Source organism: Actinia tenebrosa, unplaced genomic scaffold, assembly GCF_029948245.1.
Source record: "Actinia tenebrosa isolate PJP-AT-01 unplaced genomic scaffold, QUT_ActTen_1.0 PGA_scaffold4__44_contigs__length_22323623, whole genome shotgun sequence".
Lineage (NCBI taxonomy): Eukaryota > Metazoa > Cnidaria > Anthozoa > Actiniaria > Actiniidae > Actinia > Actinia tenebrosa.
In genome coordinates, this window is record NW_028292581.1 from 1,480,667 (window position 1) to 1,501,508 (window position 20,842).

A 20,842-nucleotide genomic window follows, 5' to 3' on the forward strand; every position below is an offset into this window, starting at 1 on the left:
GAGCAAAATTTGTTGCACGCAGCAATGTTTCGCATGTGGCTAAACTGGGAAACATCGGGGAAACATGCGCGTGGTAAACATCTTTCCTCATTTCGGGCAGGGCCTAAGTCTGCTTGGTATATACGACATACGTGACGGGAAGCACGTGGAGCGTAGCGGTGACATCGCTTGCCGCCCGGGCTCGATTCCGATGTCCAGTATGTGAGTAGAATTGCTTATTGGTTCAGTTTTGCCTGTACTTTGAAGGTTTTTCTCTGGTTTTCCTCCCTCCGCAAAAATTAACTTCTAAATCAAGTTCATTCGATAGGATTCATAATTGATATCAAATTTCACAATTTACACCACCCCAACGCCATCATTGATAGTGTTTGGGGTTGAACGTTACTGATTGAGTAAAACGCACGGGACTTTAACGGATACACCAGAGATAAAAAGTACACCTTTGAATACAAATGAACAAGTATATTTTGAATACAAATGCAAGTATATTTTATTCGGGATGTCACAGGTTCGGTGATCATGACAAAGTGTTTTAAGAATGATATAACTACCTCATTGAACACAATGACAGTCGAGTTGTTTTGTTGCATTCTTGTCAACGATGAATTTGTTTATGCAAATATATGACTTGCATCTCCATCTATTTTAATTAAAATTTACGTAAATTAACAATCGTGAATGATTGAACCTAAAAATTAGTAGTTATACCCTACCACTAGTTAAAGATTTTTAAAATAACTTTATCCTTTAAGTCTGTTTGTTTTTTGACTTAGGTTGAAGTTTGATATTTTTACTTTTTGCCACTGCGACGACAGCAAATCGGAGGACACGACGGCTGGCAGACTGGCCATGGTTGTGGCGGACATACTACTGGAGGAGGTGGACAAACAACTGGTGGGGGTGTTGGCCGACAACAAGGCAAAGGACAGATCTTCATGCAGTGTTGGATACAGATTGGAGGACACTGAGGAGCTGGGGGAGCAGGGGCACCAGGGCATCCAGGAGGACCCATGGGACCTACTGGTCCTACAGGGCCGGGACAACCCGGTAATCCTACACATCCAGGCGGACCCGGTGGTCCGTTACAGCCTGGTGGGCCAGGAGGACCTGGAACACAACATGGTGGTGGTGGAGGTGGTGGTGGGGTACAGCAGGTTGGAGTACACGTTGGAGCACACGTTATTGGACATGACATCCCACATGGGTTAGGACTGCGCTTTACTACATCTTATTGGATGAAAGAAAAACAAATTAGTTACTGGAAATTTGTTGGTAGTAAAAAGAATGTTATAATATCAACTTGAGAGCGAGAAACAGAGTCAATTAATTTACTGGTCAATACAAATAACAGTCTGCCTTTATCATGCGATAACTGATGTTCCTCTGTACTAACTGTAAGCACAAAAATGCGGCTCGTACAGAATCGTCCATACACCCAAAGTTCAAGAGGTGAAGGAACTAGAAGAGGCAGCAAGTTTTGAACAAATGGAATGATAACAAGTAAATTAATGTGTTAATTGTGAGTGGCATTTTAAAAATAATTTACAGGTTCATAAGAAATAACCGACAAGGATGGCATCAAACCTATAGATTCCATTGATTACCTTTATTAGGTGCCCCACAGGCGAAAGCAACAAGACAACAAGCTAAGAAGAGACGCATCTTTCCTGCACATGAAAGACAAAATGCAATAAGAGGAAAATAAGGTGCACAAAGGATCATGGGTCAAAAATTGTGGCATTCTGCCAACTACGTATATACGATAAATCGTCATGCCATGCAATTGAAGTTGCTTTTGTATTTCTTCAAAACTACGTTTGTACTGATATATAGACCCTGTCATGCTTTGTAAACTGATGACTGAAGACAGATAACGCTGTCGAAATATGTATGGATAAAAACATGGAACTTAAAAGTGTCGTTTTTTTCTCTTTAAAATATTGTATCAGAACGATAAACTGGATAACCACGAGTAAGGAAAAGTCATGACACTGAGATGAAAGCAATCGTGGATTAGCGCCGACCCACTACAACCAATCTATTTTCATCGGTACATGATGTTAATATTACTACCATTATCGTTGAAGGGCGAGGCGTGAAGTTCTCGTTGGCCGACTAACATTTTAAAGATCGTCAATCAAAGAACGGCAATAAAAAAGCAATATTTTGAGGGAGATTATGGACTGAATTAAAGATTCGTTGAAATGCTAATCGGCAAACGAGACATTGAACTAACGCGATAATGGTAGTAATGGTCACCGAATCAAAAGAGCACTCGATGTTTGATACGCATTAAAGTATTGAATGTTGTCTAGCATAGAGGATCTTAGTACAAAAGCCTACCAGCTCTACTACTTATAACTTTGTGGCTGCTAAAGAAGAAAACGAACACAACATATAACTTAAATCGCAGGAAAATTATATATGTAAGAAAATTATATGTCTACGTGATAGTTTCATCATTTCAAACTTGAAATAATCATAAAAAGAATTGTACTTTTATATTAAAAAGTGACCAAGTAATGTTTTTGTATATCGTCTAGATTAATTAATGTCTATCTTTGACCAGTGAAGTAAAACAATGATTAGATTAACATTAATGGTCAATAAGTAGGATTCGTAGATAGTATATTCCGAGATATTTTAAATGAAGTTACTTAGCATTGGCAGGCACTTGAAAGTGCGTTTGACCAACTTATTTTGTCATTTAGAAATGTAATTCACTCCAAGAGATAATTCCCTCCTGCCCATTTCACACCTTGTCGCGATGGAAAAATTTTATACTAATAAGAACTATCGTCATAATATCATATTTTAACACTTAACACATGTAATAACACTAAATTAACTAAACATCAAATCTTTGACACTCAAAAGCAACAATTATAGAGTTCTATAATTAGAAAGTATAAGTAAAATCGATCAGGAATAGAAAAGTTACCTCCAACAGTTTGGTCTTTGGTATAGGTTTGAAAGCATTGTCTCGATCAGCGTTCTCGCTTTTACTTGCTTTTCCATCGTTTTTTTCTTCCTTTTTTTTACTTTCAGTTTTCAACAAGAAGCTGAATAATTAAACATATTCAGACACGGAATTACACAACTACTTTAGTCTAAGGCAGCCATTTGACAGTCGTACCTGTGACCTTGTCAGTTGCCTGAACTTGCGAACCTGAATATTCAAATGATAAGGCTATTCGAACAAGTGAAAGTTGTTCAACGTTTTGAAATGAATATCGTGACTTAAAATCGAGAATTCTCTAGCTTGAACTATTAAAGGGATAAGGTTTCCATTATTATGGAAGTTGGAAGAAAATAAAAAAACATTCAATTAATTTTTCATCGTAAAAGCCAGTCACCCAAAAAGTGTCAAAAACGTGGGGCAAAAGGAATGGGGAAAAAACACACACACACACATAAAAGAAGAAGAAGAAGAGAACTATTACTAAGAAGAAAAGAAAATACTCTTATTTTATTTACCGCCTTCGGCCCTTTATGACCTTTAAATATGTATCTTGCTAAATACTATGCTTTTCATAGCGCAATAAAATATTGTCAAATCATATCAAAATCAGTACGAAAGCCACCTTTGGAGAAATTAGCCAATCAGCTGGAAGGATTTAATGTTATCCGACGTCATTGATTAAATGTCACCAAAAAAGCCAGTTTATTGCTTGGATTCCTCTTCAAATGTCAAAACTAATAAATGATTTATAATTTACCCGTATTTCTGTTATTTAGGGAAAAGTTTTTTTCAGATATCGACAGGGGCAACGCTTCGCTATCAGGTAAATCAAAACAAAATCAATGTGTTAATGTAACTTTTTTTTCTCTTGCCTTCAAAGCCTGAGGTAATTCCTAAACTATTTATTCATTTATTTCTATTTTGTCATTGTTTTGTCTATTTATGATATTTTTGTTTATTTTTTTCGTTATTGTTTTCCTTCTTTTTGTTTTGTTGTGGTTAACGGGTAGCTAAGAATATGAAACGAAACGTCGGTCAAAAGAGTTCAAGTCTATCTAGAACGATCGCCTAACCGTAAAGACCTAAAAACCTTTTGCTGTTCTATGGTTTCGGGCTACGATCACTAGGATCGGCCACAGGTATCTTCGTACACATCAAAAGCCATTTAAGACTAATAAGGTCAAGCCCAATACAACCTCAAAATAAATTCGTCAAAACAGTAAAAAGTTTAGACTTCATAGATCAAAAGAGCCCACAATAGTGAGAAAAGGGCCAGATTTAAAAGAAAAAAATTGGCCATAATAGAAGGTAAAATTGATATTCCTAAGAATACGTGTCCACGGGTACCAGACTACCACTGTTTAGTTTTGACAGCCATGGTATAGTCACGTGAATTAGTGCATACAGGATACTGCTGGTAGAACTGTGACACTGTTATAATGTTTTGTCAAGCGTTTTTTAGAGAAAATCTAAGTGATTCGACTTGTACTGTATCAAGTAAATCTCTGTCCAACTAGGAGCCAGAAGTCTTAGTTCCACTATTTTGGCCTATTTGTTATGGCGTCTTTATCTCAACTTGCTTAATCCTGGGCTTTTCTGATAAAGAGATTTTCTTTAGGACAAAAAAAAAAACAAAAAAAAAACAACAAACTTTTAGCTCTAAAAAGCAATTCCAAAGAACTTAAACTAAAAACCGGTAATAAAATCAGCAGTTCGTAAAAAAATTCGTATGATTATAAATGGTAACGGTATACACTCCTTTTGGTCCAGGATTTCAGTGGTAGGGTTCCGTTGTATTCCAAGCACCTTTATCGACTGCTAACCAAACTCCTTCGCGGAACTAAGGAACTAACTCCAGCTAGCACTGCGCGGGCTTAATTTTTACTCAGATCCAATTTCTTATGCGAAACCTTTCGTTTTCCAGGATTTCACACATCATCCACAATTTCCTGCTTTTTTCTTTCATTGTATATAAGCTTATGATATATGTAGCTTTATTCTCAAGACTCAAGACCTTCGTTTTTTCATGAAGCTGGCCTGATGGGACTGGGAAAAAATGGTTAAATGATCTGTAAACAAGAGACAGAAACAACGAATTCCAGTCTCCAATAATACTTCCACTGATATGCATTAAACTAACAAGGGTATTATGGTGATGATACTAGGCAAAAGGTGTTATTCTAACTACACTTACCCTATACTATAACAATGTTCTGATTTATTTTTTAGGTTTTTGTTTAAAACTTGAATACAAGGTCGAAATGTTTGCATTTTCATTCAAACTTATTCCAATTCCTGTGTGCTTTACTTTTAGGCAAACATGGCTTTCAAGGTTCTTTTATGGTGTGCTGCCTTTCTAGTTGTTTCATTAGAAGCCAGAAAAGGTAAGATTTTTGACGAAATTTGCTTTTCCAAAGTCTAAAGCAAGACTATTTCTAAGACTGACAACCTAGTGTGATTCGTAGGATTTTGAGGATGTGAATGATGCCGGATGTTTTCGGTCTTGTCCATCTATCAGTTTTCCTCAAATGACCATAAAGTAGTAGGTCCACATATTTAGAAAGAATTTTCGAACTTAGGGATCTTAAAAAAATCTTTAAAAAATATCCCAAGGATAAGATGGATGGGTAGGTGAAGTCATGCGCTTGCCTCCTCTTGGGTCTCGCTTCGATTCCCAGGCTTGACATCACATGTGGGTAGAGTTCGTTGGGTTTCATACCCTGATTCGAGGGTTTTTGTCCGGGTTCTCCGCAAAACCTAACACATTAAATTCCGTTTTGATCTCTGAATTAGCCGTGCCCTGACTTCGATCAATCCAGAGCAGGTACGGTTGATTCAGGGTTTGAAAAAATTTGGAGGTTTTCAAGTGAAGTGTGTGATCTTTCTTTGTCCTTCATTATTCCTTGTCGTCTAATCTAATATATCGTTCAACGACCTATGCGTCTTTTTTCCAGTTATAGAGGCTTTTGACTATCATGGCAAAGTTATGAAGGTCGAAAAAGAAGTCAAAGACAAAGGTAAAAATGAAAATACATCCCAGCTCGTTTAATCGGGATCCCGGGGGGGGGGGGGGGGGGGTGTACTCCGCCAGAATTTGGGTAGGGGTGTTCCGTTGGGATTCTGAAAGGGTACCCTGTTTATGACAAAAAAAACTCAAATTTGTAGACCCTGTTTATGACAAAAGATATAATTTATTGCACTGAGTTACTGTTTCAATTATCATGTCATCTCGCGTATCGTTTTTTTTTACGACCATGATAACCAGTTTTGGTCAATACGAAAGTGAACCCTGAATGTGACAGGAAACTCAGGAAGAACTTGGAACTTGAGTGAAATTGCATATCCTGTTTATGACAAGAAGCTCGAAAAACCATACCCTGTTCAGCGGATCATCCATGGCGCAGAATGCCCGGACATATTGCCTTTGCCGCCTCATTTGCATACGCTCGTAATCACTGAAGCGCGCGGGAAGTTTGAAAATTTTGACTCGATTTACAAAAGAATGAGTCAATTTTGCGACAGACACGTTAATACAAGACAACTTTTCTTGGACTTGCGTTTACAAAATACCGGGCTTGCGGCTTGAAAACTAAAGTTGAAATATCAAAGTAATACTTCACAGTTAAAAAACAGAAATTAGAACGACATAAATAGTATCCATTTGCCTTCGAAAACCGGTAATTTTTAAGAAATTTTATACGTAGGCAACTTTTTAACTAAAATTTACTCGTCTCATATGAAGAAATGTTGACGCTTGCGACCTGAATATTAAAGACTCTCTTGTATATTCAGCAACAAGCCCAAAATCATTATTAAACTATTTTGTTTAATAGTATCCATTTTCATCTAAAGATTTTAATGAGGATTTTGGTGAACATGGTTCATTATTATTCATAGAAAAGAAAACTAAGCTCCGCCTCCTCACTGCTCAAGTGATCCATATGTACATTTTCGCTAAAGAACCAGCAGAATCATGAGTGATGTTTGGATTCATTTGTTTATAGTTTCTTGACATCGAATGAACTATAAGATGCCGTATTCGAGTATGAGCTTACTCTTAGTAGATCTATGAATCACTAGAATCATGAGTGCTGTTTGGATTCATTTGTGTATAGTTTCTTGACAACGAATAAACTATAAGATGCCGTATTCCAGTATGAGTTTACTCTTAGTAGATCTATGAATCACTAGAATCATGAGTGCTGTTTGGATTCATTTGTGTATAGTTTCTTGACAACGAATAAACTATAAGATGCCGTATTCCAGTATGAGTTTACTCTTAGTAGATCTATGAATCACTAGAATCATGAGTGCTGTTTGGATTGTTTATAGTTTCTTGGCAACGAGGGTAAACTATAAGATGCCGTATTCCAGTATGAGTCTAATCTTATAGATTACTAGATAGCATGAATCACTAGAATCATAAGTGTTGTTTGGATTGTTTATAGTTTCTTGGCAACGAGTAAACTATAAGATGCCGTATTCGATACGTATTCGTATTAAGATACCCTATGCCGTAAAAGTACAAGAATCTTGTCAATCATGAGATGATTGACAAGATACTAAATATTCTGTTTGAGTCATATGCAGTTCACGTGACGGCAATAACCAATAACAATGCGCTATTGGGATGCTTTTGTTTCAGCGCGCCTAATTTGAATATGTCCGTAAAACAATAGGCATTTTGCGCCATGCCCCATATAGTCCATATATGGGAGTACACCCCCCCCCCCCCCCCCCCGGCCTATAGCAGTGTACCATGCATGAAAACAGTTTTGCCCTTTTCATGAAATTCATGAACAAAATTAACCTTTAACCTTTAACCTTAACGACCATTAACTTCTGGGAATGATCATTGAAAAACATTCACTAGGATTTTTTTTCTAACCAATATTAGAAAAACGAAAATGTTTTAGAAAATGCTCAATATTTTATTCATTTATAGAATTGCCAAAGGCAGGTAAATTACAAATGAGAACGCTAGGTCTCTTACGTGATAAATTACCCAAACCAACTTGTAAAATAAACAACCCATCCCACATATACATATTCTCCTGGCTGTCGTCATTAGTTTCGGTCCCAGTTTCTCACGGGCCCTCTTCTCATGTAAAGATTAAAGAGCCTTCACTTCATACTTAATTTATGTTTGTGGAAATAGGATCTCGATATTCATTCCCCTCCCGGTAATACGACAAGATACGTACATTCTTTTGGGTTTTCACTAAACTTTGATTTAATGTTGAGCCAACTATAAATTTACAAAATTATGGTAATGAGTGGCTTGGACTATTCGATCTATGACGAATTGCGGAGCAAAAACAGCAAATCTTGATATCTATTCTATGAATTTTACTTAGTTGAAATTGAAAACGTAAACTAAAGATAATTTTGCTAGGATCCTTTGATCCAATCACTCGGGCCTGACTCAGCATCTTGGAATTAAGCCCGACAATCATCATAGCACAACAATAGTCGTGAAACCAATGCACGTAGACTAGATTATTTTCCACTTCAAGTCGACAAGCTTTGCAGATATAGTGTAAGAGATTACCTGTAGTTACGGTCTGGGAGCCGGTTAGTCTATCCCCTGGTCGAAGGCTAGAGCATTACCATTACTTACAGTACATCTTAATAGACCGTTCTCGAATTACTCAAATACAGCTGTGTTCCTTGACCACAGAGGGAAAAAATCAAAGTAATTAATGCACAACTTCAACTAAACAAACACTTTGAAGTTTCACGGACCTTCGCTTAATGAATATTCAAATATTCCAAATAGAGGCTAACTCTGTACAACAGGCGGAGAATTCATTCGAAACTGGAGTATTGCCGTTATGAGGTCCGAAGTTAGGACGCGACGAGCTCTGCTGTGGATATCTCGAGGGGTATGATGGAATAGTGTTATTAATATTTTGTGTTCGAATCTCGAAGTATGTACACAAATACTCAGTTGATCCCCACTCGTTTTTGCAAAGAGTATTACATTCTCAAAATCACACAGTAATGGTAATATAATCTGTGACATGAATGGTATCGTCATAGCTTTGATCCACGAACTACGATAAGATCGCAATGTTCCTTATGATTAAATAATTGAAACTATCTTTATTTTTGCTTTACAGAAGTTATCCAGAAGCGTAGCGCTAATCCATGTGGGATGTCATGTGCACCAGTTTGTGCTCCAATGTGTACTCCATCCTGCTGTGCAGCCCCACCGCCGCCACCACCACCACCACCAATCATGTGCCCACCACCACCACCACCACCAGTCATGTGCATGCCACCTCCCCCTCCGCCACCACCACCAATGCCAGGTCCACCCGGACCTCCTGGTTGTATGGGTCCCCCTGGAGCTCCCGGATGCCGTGGATTTCCAGGAATGCCAGGAATGCCAGGCCCTGGAGGCCCAATGGGACCAATGGGACCCCCTGGACCACCAGGAACTCCTGGTGCCCCTGCACCCCCTGCTCCTCAGTGTCCTCCAATCTGTATCCATCATTGCATGAAGATCTGCCCTATGCCTTGTTGTCAACCACCTCCACCTCCACCACCAATGGTTTGCCCACCTCCTCCACCAATGATTATGTGCCCACCCCCTCCACCACCACCAATGCCAGTCTGCCAGCCATCGTGCGCTCCAGCTTGTTGCGGCAAGAAGTAAACATCTACCTCATTTACTGAGGATACCCAATTGAATGGAAAGGAATAGTTAATTCACCGACGACCCGCTTTCCATGGCCATTTCACCTGCGATCTGATTAGACACTATGTATTTGTACGTGAACAAGTTTAGCATAATTTTATCTAGATAAAACTACATGTAAACAGTATTTGAATTACAAAATATGCTGATTATTAAAATACTGTGAATTATATTTGAATAATCACACTTGTCTTGTAATATTTGTGTGCCACCCTGTGGTGTGTGGCAAACGATTTCTTCTAACGACACATTTCCGAGATCGATCTGAGTTCAGTTTTCGATAGCGTTCGCACAATAGACGAACATAAACGAACAAAAACAAAAACAAAAATAAAATAAAATAAAATAAAATAAAACAGGTAGTCTAACCAAAACCGAGTGCAATAATATCTAAGGGTTTTGGAACTAGTAGGGACTAAATTTTAAAAAATCAAACTAAATTGGCAAATTTACTGTTTCACTCTTCTTCGCTCTCACATTACGCTATTCTTCCTGTATTTTCCAACATATTCATAATTGCTTTTAGAGACAAAACTTCCTTGTCGCTCAACGTTTGAAAGGGTTTCGACATCATTCAGTAGAGTAGTCTGTATGCAGATGACACTAGTGAGGTGTGATAATACGGAATACACTCAATTGAAGAATCGTTGTCGGGTTCAGAAACATAAAACATAGAAACTGAGACCGAAATAGCAATGGAAAGTACGTTAATTAGATGCATGCTGTGACCGGCGACCTGTGGCATCATCCACTGTTTTCATACGCGTTTGGCATTCTAGACCGACTGCATGGATGGCGCAAATGAATAAATTATAATATAATTATGTCATTTCCCATGTGCCATTTCGGTCTCAGCTTTTATGTTCTATGTTTCTGAACCCGACAACGATTGTTCAATTGAGTGTATACACAATATACTTGATACTTAGTAAGACATTTTTAATATTACAGAATATACATAAGAGGTCTATTTTGCTATGATGCACTTTCTCTTAGTTTTCATAAACACATCCCACATGGAAAAGGGTGAGTATGCATTCATAGCCACCAGCGTCACCATCATGACTTCTGAGTTTGCTGGTCATAGCAAGGGGTTAATCATCTACGGTCTAGGGGCCGACTAACCTCTCCCTTAGGCTTCGGCCGAGCTTCCTGATCAGTCTGTAAATCTTCGGATGGCGGTGTCGGGGCCAAAATCTCCGGCGTAGCCGTAAATGCTTCGCGCTGCCATACGACGGTTCAGCACTCGATGTCTGGAAGTATGGTCCTTTTTCAATTAATCAAAAGGTAAAAATCCCAGAATATTATGCCTATATATACACATTAGATTTCCATTGACTGTCTACGGTCTGTTAGTGTCTATTTTATCTATACATGATGACAATAGGTGTCAACGAGGACATTCTAAAATTTCGTGCTAGCGTTCAAGTCCTTTACAAATGCCTCAATATTTCTTATAGGGCAGTCTTCTATCATTACTTTAATTTTTTGATTCACTACAAACATCGAGAAGCAAGTTTGTTTCTTCAAAACTCCAAGTTTTTCTTTTTTAGCCATTTTTGTAACGGTAAAAACAATAAAATTTTTGTACAATCTGGCAAAACCGTTTTCGGCGAGCGTGCAGACAACGCGCGTGAGCGTCCGCTTTGGCGGGAAACTACCGCTGCCATACGACGGTTCAGCACTCGATTTCTGGAAGTATGGTCCTTATTTTAATGAATCAAAAAGTAAAAATCCGAAAATCATGTTTCCATAGCATTTGTCTATTTTGACTATATATGTCTCCATTGTCACGCATTTACAAAATAGACACTCAAAAAATATGCATGTATTAATTATTGTATATTTACTGCAATATCTCACCTTAGACGCGGACCATTAGATTATTGAGAGGGGGGGGGGGGGGTGCATAAATCCCAATAAAATATAGAGCAAGCACTTCATCAATGAACAAAATATCGCGCAACCTCTCCTTCCAGAAAAAAAAATCGAGCAATCCGTCACAATCACACGCGTGCAGGGTTTGTTACAAAAATAAAGTATCGTACAACATATAAATTCGTGCAACCCCCACTACCCCTCAATTGTCTAATTGTCGATCCCTTTGCGTACTACTTTTACAAGTTTCTCTACCCTTTTTCAAAAGAAAACAATTTAATAGTCGCGCGCTCACAAATTGCATGTAGTGCGTAGTTAACATTCATGTGCACAATTATCGTTTTAGTTTGGCCAATTAGCACGATTAGCGTTCACACTTACATACGAGTTACTTCACAGCGATCCGAGACCACCTCTCGAGGTGGTCTAGTTTAGATCGATTTCGGACCGATCGTGGTCCGTGTTGGACCGTTTTCACCTCCCTCCGCAAAACCCAGCAATTCGAAATGTGAGCTCCTCTTAAAAGAAACTTTTTTAATAAACTACTTATTTGAAACAAAGATTTTTAAATTTAAACTTATTTGACACAAAGATTTTTAAACTTGATTAAATTAAAAATTATTCAAAGTTAAAATCGTAACTTTAAATCAAGAATTTTCTTCTCCAATACACAAACAAGCATTAGTGCCGCCAAACCCGAAAGAACTCGTCAAGGCGATGAGAGGAGAAGACGATGAAGTCGGGTTCAGTTCTTGTGGTGAATTTGGTACGTAGTTCAAAGTAAATTCCTGCGGCGAGTCAAAACTGTGTAAGTTTAACGTCGGGGGAGCCATTTTCTGGAAAACAAAGAAGGAAATGTTTGTAGGTAAGTGTTTTGTAGAGTTCCTGTAAAACGAAGAGAAGACCGTTTGCAATGATGTGTGCGCAGTCTTGAAGGTTCGGTAATACGGCCATCCGTATCGCAAAAGTTGCTCATGTAAGTTACTGACTGCATCACTACTCCGCCCACACAACGACATTTTTGATACACGAAGTTGTGCAACAACAAGAAAACTTTGGCAATATGAACAACATTTACTCTTGATTTTATTACGAATCAGTCAGACATTCAATCGCGCCGCGCAGTGGTCCTTTCTCACACCAGGCGAACTGAGGACAGCCGGTTGTTTGGGTGTTACTCAAACACACTGAGAACGATGAATAGAATGTAGATAATTTGATAGTTAAATTAGAAAACCAGGAAGGAGAAATAAACTTCCATTCAAAATAAAGGATTCCTGTGGTTAGATGGCAGAACAATAAAATCCCTTTGCTCTCGGGAATTGAATTCTTTCTCATGTAAAACGATTGTATTGTTCCTGCCATCTAACATGGCTGCCGTCACGTGATGGTGCAAAACCTCTATAGGCTACCAAAAACAACAAAACCAAGAACGCAATAGACCCCTTGCAGCACGCTGGAATGCAGCTCAATCTGGGGGACAAAACAATAGCTTTCAATTCTCAGGAGATTGGAATTCTTTAGTTTTGTCCCCCAGAACGAACTCCTTTGACGTCACGTGCAAGGGGTCTATACTTACATGTTTTAAAGCCAGAACTGTGAATATAGCTTCTACTGCACCTGCTGCTCCTAACAGATGTCCTGTGGCTCCTGTTGGACATACCAAATACGTGTACGAAAAGATCAGCTGCTATGCACTGGAGATGATTTGTTTAGTTAATACATCACTCTTATAATGGCTGACAAGTATACGAAAACGAGGTTAACCCGTCAATAGTTCATAATAAAAGATATAAAATCACATGAAATGCATTTATTGAAGAAAAGTATAGAAATGGACCTTTTGTTTTGACCTAAATTCGCGCTATCCACCTTTATTTTGAATGAGCAGCCTTGCTGAGCCTTGCAAGATGACTGGGTGGCCATTATGAGAACGGTGAATGCGTGATTTACAACAGACCTAATTCGTCGTCATATGTAAGCCTACCTTTAGTAGACGAGACCTTGATATCATTATTATTGTGGTCTCCGAGAAGTCTTTGGATAGCTCTGTTTTCTATTGCATCACCTTTAGTTACAGAAATTTAAAAAATATAAGTGAGAGGCGTGTAGCCGGTACGTGTTATATGTATCTTTGCCACTCTGAACCCATTACAGTGCTTGCATGCCATTCTAAAAAGTCTATGAATGGACTAATTTAGCTTTCCATGTCATACCACGTGTCATTCCCTTAAGTAATCTTTCTTTCTATGATTCTTCTCAAGCGTTAGTGCTAAAACTATACGCTAAGGGATGACACGTCGCTTTATCTGGAGTAGCATACCAATTGGTGTCGAAGTAGCATGTGCGTTGATGTAGCTAATATCGCGTGGCTGTAGGCCGGCATCTCTCAAAGCTGCGCTCATGGCTAGATATGCTCCTTGACCATCTTCTCTTGGAGCAGTTATGTGGTAGGCATCGCCTAGTTGAGAATGAATGAATAAATGAGTGAATAAGTTAAACAATGAAGAGACTTTGATCCTAGTGATTTCACCTGAAGGTGAGCTCGTACCAACCTGACATGCCGTATCCAAGTATTTCTGCATGTATCTCTGCACCACGCGAGATGGCATGAGTTCGTTCCTGTACAGAACAGAAAACAGTTAAAGGTAACTTACATTATCCTTAATGATATCAGTGGACTGCGTCGACTACCAGTCAAAAAACCAAGGAACAAAGAGAATTTCTATTCGAGATACAGAATATATTTGTACGCAATCATCTAAATCCAATGAACGTTGACAAGCCACAAAGTTAATTAGCCATCTTTAATACAACATCTTGTAATAGAAAAACGAACGATGATAGTGAACGACGTTTCTACATCATCGCGTGTCAACATCAAGATGAAGTCCAAGTGAAAGGTTAAATACGAAATTTGCACCACAATATTCTAAAATTGATATTTTTTCAATTTAATAGCCCGTCAATTGAAGTTCTATTATTGAAAACAATCCATATGATGGACAATCACTATACCATTTTTCTTGTTAGTTTACATGGTGTTGGTCCCTCCCCCTCCCCCCTAAGCTAATGCATATGCCATTCCCTTACCTCTAAGACGAGGATACCAGCTCCTTCACCCATAACGAAACCTGATCTGTCTTTATCAAACGGACGAGATGCTTCAAGAGGATTGTCATTATACTTGGTCGTTAATGCTCGAGCCCTGTAGGAATCAAACAGTGTAGTTAACCGTTAAATATTGAACAAATAGCCTACTTTGATAATACTAGTCGAGACTGGAAGTCTCGAGAAGGAAAAAAAAATAAAAGTAAAGAAGGAAGGAAGTTGCCTGTGATGTTGTCTGTAAATCTATAATAAACAACTAAGTATTGAACGTACTTGCAAAAACCTGCCATACTAAGTGGTGAGATACAAGACTCTGCTCCACCGGCTACCATGACATCAGCATCTCCATGCATTATCATCCTGTATGCATCACCTATTGCATGTGCTCCTGCTGCACAGGCCGTTGCTGCTGCATGATTTGGACCCTGTCTTCGTACAAGGAAATGTTAAGGGTTTTCAGTTTTTCTACAATGAAATGACTAGAGCTATCACTACTCTCCAATATATGATGCTAGGCCATTGCACTTTACCCACCCTCCCCACCCCTAGAATTTGCAAGTCAAGTTTAATGTTGCCCATTTATACAACACTCGGGTGGAGAGGCATTGTGATAGTTTGCCTAAGTTTGCCCATGTGTGCCCACATAACAGCTTTATGCCTCTTGGAGGAAGAGGTTTTTTCGTTTTCCCACACTTTTACAAAGCCAGTTTGTTTCACAAGAGCTGGAAAACTCTGTGACTAACTGGAACACTTTACCTAAATGTATGTATGGGATTTGTTATAATTTTTATACCCTGAATACTCTGTGTTATCATGCAAGTTTAACTTTAACTTTAATTGTTTTCACACAGCATAATAAGAAAGGGTCAGTGAGGTAAATAAGTGTGACTGACCTAACAAAGCAGGTTACCCATAGTGAGGTAAGTAAGTGTGATTGACCTAACAAAGCAGATTACCCATAGTGAGTTAAGTAAGTGTGATTGACCTAACAAAGCAGGTTACCCATAGTGAGGCAAGTGTGACTGACCTGTAACTCGAAATGCATGCTGACCACACCAGCAGGCATATTCACTAAAATACGAGGAACAAAGAATGGACTGACTTTACGATATCCCTATAAAACAGTAAAAAATGAATACTATATAACGAATATCAATTAAATAAACCATCATTGCAGGTTTGGTACAAGCGAAGCAAATGTTAGGGAAATTACATTTATTACTGAATGAAGGACCGGGGCTTCAGAGGGGAGGGCCATCAGTAAAGATTTGAACCGTTTTGTGATGGGTTAAACCTTTTCGTTTTGACAAAAGCTGTTTCCCTGTTGACTTGATAGGAGGGTCATGAATTTCTTGCTAAGCAAAAGAGGGAGCGCTACAACTATTTTCAAAAAGTTTACTAAACTCAGAGATAATTGCATTTGCAATGCACAACATTGAGTACAACTCAATATCTTAATTCATCTACTGATACCATATCGATTCTTGTTGTTATTATTATAATCATTATTATGGCTTTTTGAGTAAGTTGAAATGGGATTTCTGTGGTAAAAAAGGAACGTTAAAACTGTGATACTTCCAGGTGCCCCTATCTTTCCTTATCTTTTGTTTTACTATTGAGAGATCTATTCCTGTATAAAGAAGGATCCTTGACCTACATGTAGTAAGACACTAACCTCTTTCTTTAGTATTGCCCCTGTCACAGGAATATCCTTGATTCCTCCTATCCCTGACCCTATACAAACTCCCTGAATAACGGACAAAAACATCCAATGTTACAATAGCAATATGGGGAATTGAGTTTCTCTCACTGACCTTTTCTAAAATAGTGAACATGGTGTATTGTGGTGCAGCTTCAATACAAACATCTCATGTTTGTACCCAAGATACACTACAATGCATCTGTTTATTTAACTCAGAAATCTCTGAAAAATCAGATTTGGGTGCTTTTCTCATGAGGGTATTGCATACATTTTCAGTAAGGTATTAAAAAAAGAATTCAATTTTAACAGAAAGATTGATGTTAGATAGGATATTACTGTAAATCATTTAAGACATTATGGTTTACTATTTCTGACTTACAGTTCTTTGTTTTTCTAATTCTGTAGTTGGTTTCCATTTAGAGTCCTTCAATGCTTCACTTGCTGCAATAACAGCAAAAAGACTCTCTTCTGAGGTACTTCTTTTATCCTATTAACATATAACTGTTTTATTTGTTTGATTGACTTCCACTGTCTATTCTCATAAATTATACATGAAATGGTAAAGACTCACAAGTATTTTCCCCTGTAAAAACACAAGTCAAAACAACAACATAGAACATAGAAAATGTTAAGGGAGGATGATGAGCTGCTTTAAATAGTGGGTTACTAAGAAACAAAGGCTATCTGAAATGCCAAAATAACCACAGGAAACCCAGCCATAGCATTATAAATTATCATACATCATTTTAACTGGGCTTGCTACCTGTATTATGCAGACATTTAATGATTTGTTTTTTTCCTCATGAATATTAATTTTATCATGGACCCTTCTTCTATTTGCAGCAGTCTCTCTGGGTCTGAACCCTTACTTATGACTGGTCTTAAAAGGAATTTGTTGTAAATCATGTTGTAGCATATGTCAATAAATGTACTTACTACAACTTTGAGCCATTCATCAATATCTAATTGACCACTGTGAGCCCCTTTAGGTACAAAGCCGGCTGAGAAAAAATTAAACTACTGAATATATATATGTCATTTACCGGCCAGAAGGTTCGGATAGGGAAAAACTGTGCCCGAGGTCTTGAATATATGGCTGGAGGCCGTTAGGCTGAGCTCTGTTTTCAAGACCAGAACGACTATAAGACGATAAATAACTTATTAATTTTTTTCTTGTATTTTTTTACTTGTTTTTGTTTTGTTGTTTAGCGGCCAAGGATACCGGACAGTGACCGTGGGCAGATACTGACAAAATACCTCCCACTCAAACAGCCAATCAGAATGCACGATGTTTTAGGATACCGGACAGGAAAAAAAATCATTAACATTTCGTTTTTTTTATATTTCTTTGCATGCATGGAAACTTTTCAAATGAGTACTTCCTTTTAAAATACCTACATGTGATTGAAAAGTTGTGCTTCCTTAGTACAAATACTGCCTTTTTGTATTGTAAATATGAATGTATTCACAAGGGTACATTTAAGGTACAGTACCGCCTGAAATCATTGAGGCATAAGACGCGTCCGTCGCGCGTTCAGTGCACGCGGTAAAAACGCAAATAAGCCGCGTCCTGACCTAGAATTGACCGCGATTTAACCGCGGTTGCCGAAAAAACGCGTCCCATACAGTATCATACTGTACAAAGCGCTGTTTGGTTATACAGTATTCCTACTGGTTTGGCATTCAACGAAATATTTTTTATGGCCCGAGTTCGAGTTTTTTAAAAGTTCCATTTAGGAATCGAGTTCGAGTTTGTACCAACCAGTACAGGAGTCGATTTTTTTTGTGTGTAGAATTTCTTTGGAATTAATTGTTTCATCAATCGAAAATGAGCTACATGTACATGTAACTGTGTTTAAATGTGGTCATATGCGATTCTCTTGCCCTTTTGTACTGTATCTTGTGGGGAGCGTTTCTACCTCGATTTTGATCCAGTTGGAATGGTTAATCTATCCAAAAGTTCCAACTATTTTATAAAATAATAGTATTTTATGCTTTCGTGCTTTATTTCAAGGTAATAGAGTAACATTGGACGAAAAAACGAAATTACATTAGATATTTTAGAGCCCGACATAGATAATTGATTACAGTGTAACGCTACATGTATGACGTTTATCTTGTCGCATACTCTTATGCACGTGCGTTTGTACGTTTTAGATCTCTCAAACATTCTTCGTCCTGCAATTTCCTAAGGCAACTTTTATTTATACTTCTACATTCACAACAGAATTCGTTACTTCGATTCACTCTTGGGCTACTCGAAAGCATAAAATTCACAATCGTGGTGAATGTAGTATTATTTTTAGACTCTTCAGGTCACGAACGGTCTGGGGCTTCGTATTCTGTGTATAAAATCGGAGAATTATTAGGGTCCGCCGCTTTGCATTTTAAATATTATGAGGACTCGTTAGTTGCGAGTAACCGATTTGAATTTGGTTTTTCACTGCCGCCAGTCAAAAAAAGGAACCGGCAGCGACTAATAGAGAGACAAAAAAAAAAAAGAATTCCAGCTTGCAGGGCTCGATGCAGCTCGCAACAACCGAGTCCGCGTGTAAATTGCATGTTCGCCGGCCATGGATTCATTTGCTGGAAAAAGATGCGTTCTAAAAGCTTCGACTTTGTATTTTGAAATAAAAACAAGAATTAAGAATAGGTTTGATCTTAATAATTTGCTTCAAACTCTGATAAATTATTTGGAGACTGAACTTTCCTCTAGCAAAATACATATATTGTGTAGCATATTGAACTTTGAAGGTTTAAATTGATGCGGTTAGGCCTCCTCACAGCGATAATAATTTGAGGTCAGTTTATTTATAACTACAGTACATGTAGTTATAGAAGTTTATGGACGAACTTCCAAGTATTTCCGACATTTCAATTTCGAAAATATTCGAAAGTTTCAAACTTCCATATTAATAGACTATCTGACTAAATGTACGTACATTCGGTCGATGATTATGCTACGTTTTTCAGAAAATGCTGCTCATTTGATTAAAAAGTTATGTCTAGTTTTTGGGGCACTTTCACTGCAAATGTACTCGGCACATGTACTGTAAATGCTACGTTCTATAAACCGCAGTAAGAACGAAAGAGCGTATTGACCGCGTCCATTCGCGTCCATTCGCGTCCATTCCGCGTACAGTTTGCGTTCATAGCACGCGGTAAAGACGCGAAACAAACGCGTTCGCATGCTGCAATGATTTCAGGCGGTACTGTAGCTCACCTTAGGTTCTTTGGCACTCACCTAGCAATGCTTGATTGGCTTCAGGGTATGCTACGTCCTTTTCAAAGTTAAAGTTGATGTTCTCCAAAAATATGCTGTATGCAAATTAGACAGCATCATCACTCCCTCGTTATAATGTTACACCAATTTCAACCAAAGTTCTCTTTTTAGAAACTTCATTCTACACCAAGGAGAGTGTAGAAAATCTAGCCAAAAAAATCTTCATGAAGGGAGCTAGAGCTGATCAAACATTGCTATGTGAGTGCCAAAGAACCTAAGGTGAGTCACCTTAGCATGGTGTTTTAAACAATTACCAATTTTTGCAGGTATTGTATCATAATCTGAAATCAATAACAACAACAGCAAACTTTTAAGTTAAAACATTCATCAGAAGAAAAAGAAATCAGTGGGGGTTTTTTGATCGAAAGGCTACAGTTATTGTGAAATTTTTAGGTCTTAGCTAGGACATAAAGTTTAAATGAGAGTTTTATACATGGATTATTGCTATCATTAGCACCCCAGCACCACTACCACCACCACCATCATCATTGTCATCATTATCATCCCTGTCATCATCATTATCACTGTCATCAGTGATCATCATCATCATCGTTGGGCATAATTTATGTCTCTATCAGCGCATAGCAGTGAAAAAAGTGGTAACACGAAAAATAGGAGTTTAACTTTAAGATTTAGAAGATATTAGCAAAAAGTGAAGGGTAAGCCCTTCCTGTCTGCAGTCCCTGTGTATCAAAATGACAAGTACATATATGTCAACAAACCTTTATCAGTTATTTTCGTAATTCCACATCGACCACTAATAAGTTGTTGCCAGACATGCTTCGTACCAACTCCTAGAGGACACACCAACCCTGATGCAAAATATTCAACACTCAAAAAAGGAGCCCTTCATATGTACATAAAACAATAAACAGCTATCTTTATTCTCAATTTTTTATCTTTACACAGACTTCATTAGCCTCGTAAACAGTATTTTTGGTAAATGTCAATGTAAAAATGCTTACCCAAGCCAGTGACCACCACACGTCTACGTTCTTCACCTCTCGTCTTTGATAGCGTTCTTGAAGATTTCGAACAAAAGCTTTTTCTGCAGTCTAGTAGCCTCCTCTGCAAAACGAAGCACTTTTGACACCCTTTATTCATAAGTAACGTTCAAGATTATCAAGAAATTGAGGGCCAATTTTATGCGCTAATTTTAGTGAGTTCGTCCGCCATGTTTTTTACCAAGTGTCCAGGCCTTCC

General features: G+C 38.1%; 3 protein-coding genes across 6 annotated transcripts; 1 reads left to right on the forward strand and 2 right to left on the reverse strand.

Annotated features, from left to right (window-relative positions):
- Positions 1-465: 465 nt before the first annotated feature.
- LOC116299475 (uncharacterized) lies at positions 466-3,030 on the reverse strand. The gene is made up of 3 exons (XM_031708137.2): positions 2,942-3,030; positions 1,605-1,667; positions 466-1,227 (listed from the first exon to the last, which is right to left on the reverse strand). Exons 2-3 carry the CDS (start codon positions 1,660-1,662, stop codon positions 791-793), a joined length of 495 nt encoding a protein of 164 aa, XP_031563997.1. The 5' UTR covers positions 1,663-1,667; positions 2,942-3,030; the 3' UTR covers positions 466-790.
- A 708-nt stretch (positions 3,031-3,738) lies between these two features.
- LOC116299090 (uncharacterized) lies at positions 3,739-9,846 on the forward strand. Of its 3 annotated transcripts, none has more exons than XM_031707729.2 (4): positions 3,739-3,785; positions 5,277-5,346; positions 5,917-5,979; positions 9,085-9,846. In XM_031707729.2, exons 2-4 carry the CDS (start codon positions 5,283-5,285, stop codon positions 9,621-9,623), a joined length of 666 nt encoding a protein of 221 aa, XP_031563589.1. In that variant the 5' UTR covers positions 3,739-3,785; positions 5,277-5,282; the 3' UTR covers positions 9,624-9,846. The 3 variants fall into 3 exon arrangements, with proteins under 3 accessions (XP_031563589.1, XP_088892304.1, XP_031563596.1); XM_089036178.1 differs by lacking the exon at positions 3,739-3,785 and adding an exon at positions 3,812-3,848; XM_031707736.2 differs by lacking the exon at positions 3,739-3,785 and adding an exon at positions 4,978-5,134.
- Positions 9,847-12,062: 2,216 nt separating this feature from the next.
- LOC116299564 (3-oxoacyl-[acyl-carrier-protein] synthase, mitochondrial) lies at positions 12,063-20,822 on the reverse strand. 2 transcript variants are annotated; one of them, XM_031708240.2, is made up of 14 exons: positions 20,605-20,822; positions 20,362-20,451; positions 19,894-19,920; positions 17,293-17,357; positions 16,736-16,843; positions 16,330-16,401; positions 15,682-15,768; positions 14,928-15,079; positions 14,637-14,751; positions 14,099-14,165; positions 13,867-14,004; positions 13,531-13,611; positions 13,123-13,193; positions 12,063-12,379 (listed from the first exon to the last, which is right to left on the reverse strand). In XM_031708240.2, the coding sequence occupies exons 1-14, from the start codon at positions 20,741-20,743 to the stop codon at positions 12,191-12,193; spliced, it is 1,401 nt and encodes a 466-aa protein (XP_031564100.1). In that variant the 5' UTR covers positions 20,744-20,822; the 3' UTR covers positions 12,063-12,190. The 2 variants fall into 2 exon arrangements, with proteins under 2 accessions (XP_031564100.1, XP_031564108.1); XM_031708248.2 differs by lacking the exon at positions 19,894-19,920.
- Positions 20,823-20,842: the final 20 nt, after the last annotated feature.

What these genes read in the sequence shown, in the direction of transcription:
- LOC116299475 (XM_031708137.2), bottom strand. Translation starts at nt 1,662, where the DNA reads ATGCGTCTCTTCTTAGCTTGTTGTCTTGTTGCTTTCGCCTGTGGGGCA. An exon ending in CTGTGGGGCACCTAATAAAG is followed by an intron (nt 1,228 to 1,604) that starts GTAATCAATGGA and finishes TCATCCAATAAG; the next exon opens with ATGTAGTAAAGCGCAGTCCT.
- LOC116299564 (XM_031708240.2), bottom strand. Translation starts at nt 20,743, where the DNA reads ATGAATAAAGGGTGTCAAAAGTGCTTCGTTTTGCAGAGGAGGCTACTA. An exon ending in TACAATACCTGCAAAAATTG is followed by an intron (nt 17,358 to 19,893) that starts GTAATTGTTTAA and finishes ATTTTTTCTCAG; the next exon opens with CCGGCTTTGTACCTAAAGGG. An exon ending in CAGTTCTGGCTTTAAAACAT is followed by an intron (nt 12,380 to 13,122) that starts GTAAGTATAGAC and finishes TTTGTTTTCCAG; the next exon opens with AAAATGGCTCCCCCGACGTT.
- LOC116299090 (XM_031707729.2), top strand. Translation starts at nt 5,283, where the DNA reads ATGGCTTTCAAGGTTCTTTTATGGTGTGCTGCCTTTCTAGTTGTTTCA. An exon ending in TTCATTAGAAGCCAGAAAAG is followed by an intron (nt 5,347 to 5,916) that starts GTAAGATTTTTG and finishes TCTTTTTTCCAG; the next exon opens with TTATAGAGGCTTTTGACTAT. An exon ending in AAAAGAAGTCAAAGACAAAG is followed by an intron (nt 5,980 to 9,084) that starts GTAAAAATGAAA and finishes TTTGCTTTACAG; the next exon opens with AAGTTATCCAGAAGCGTAGC.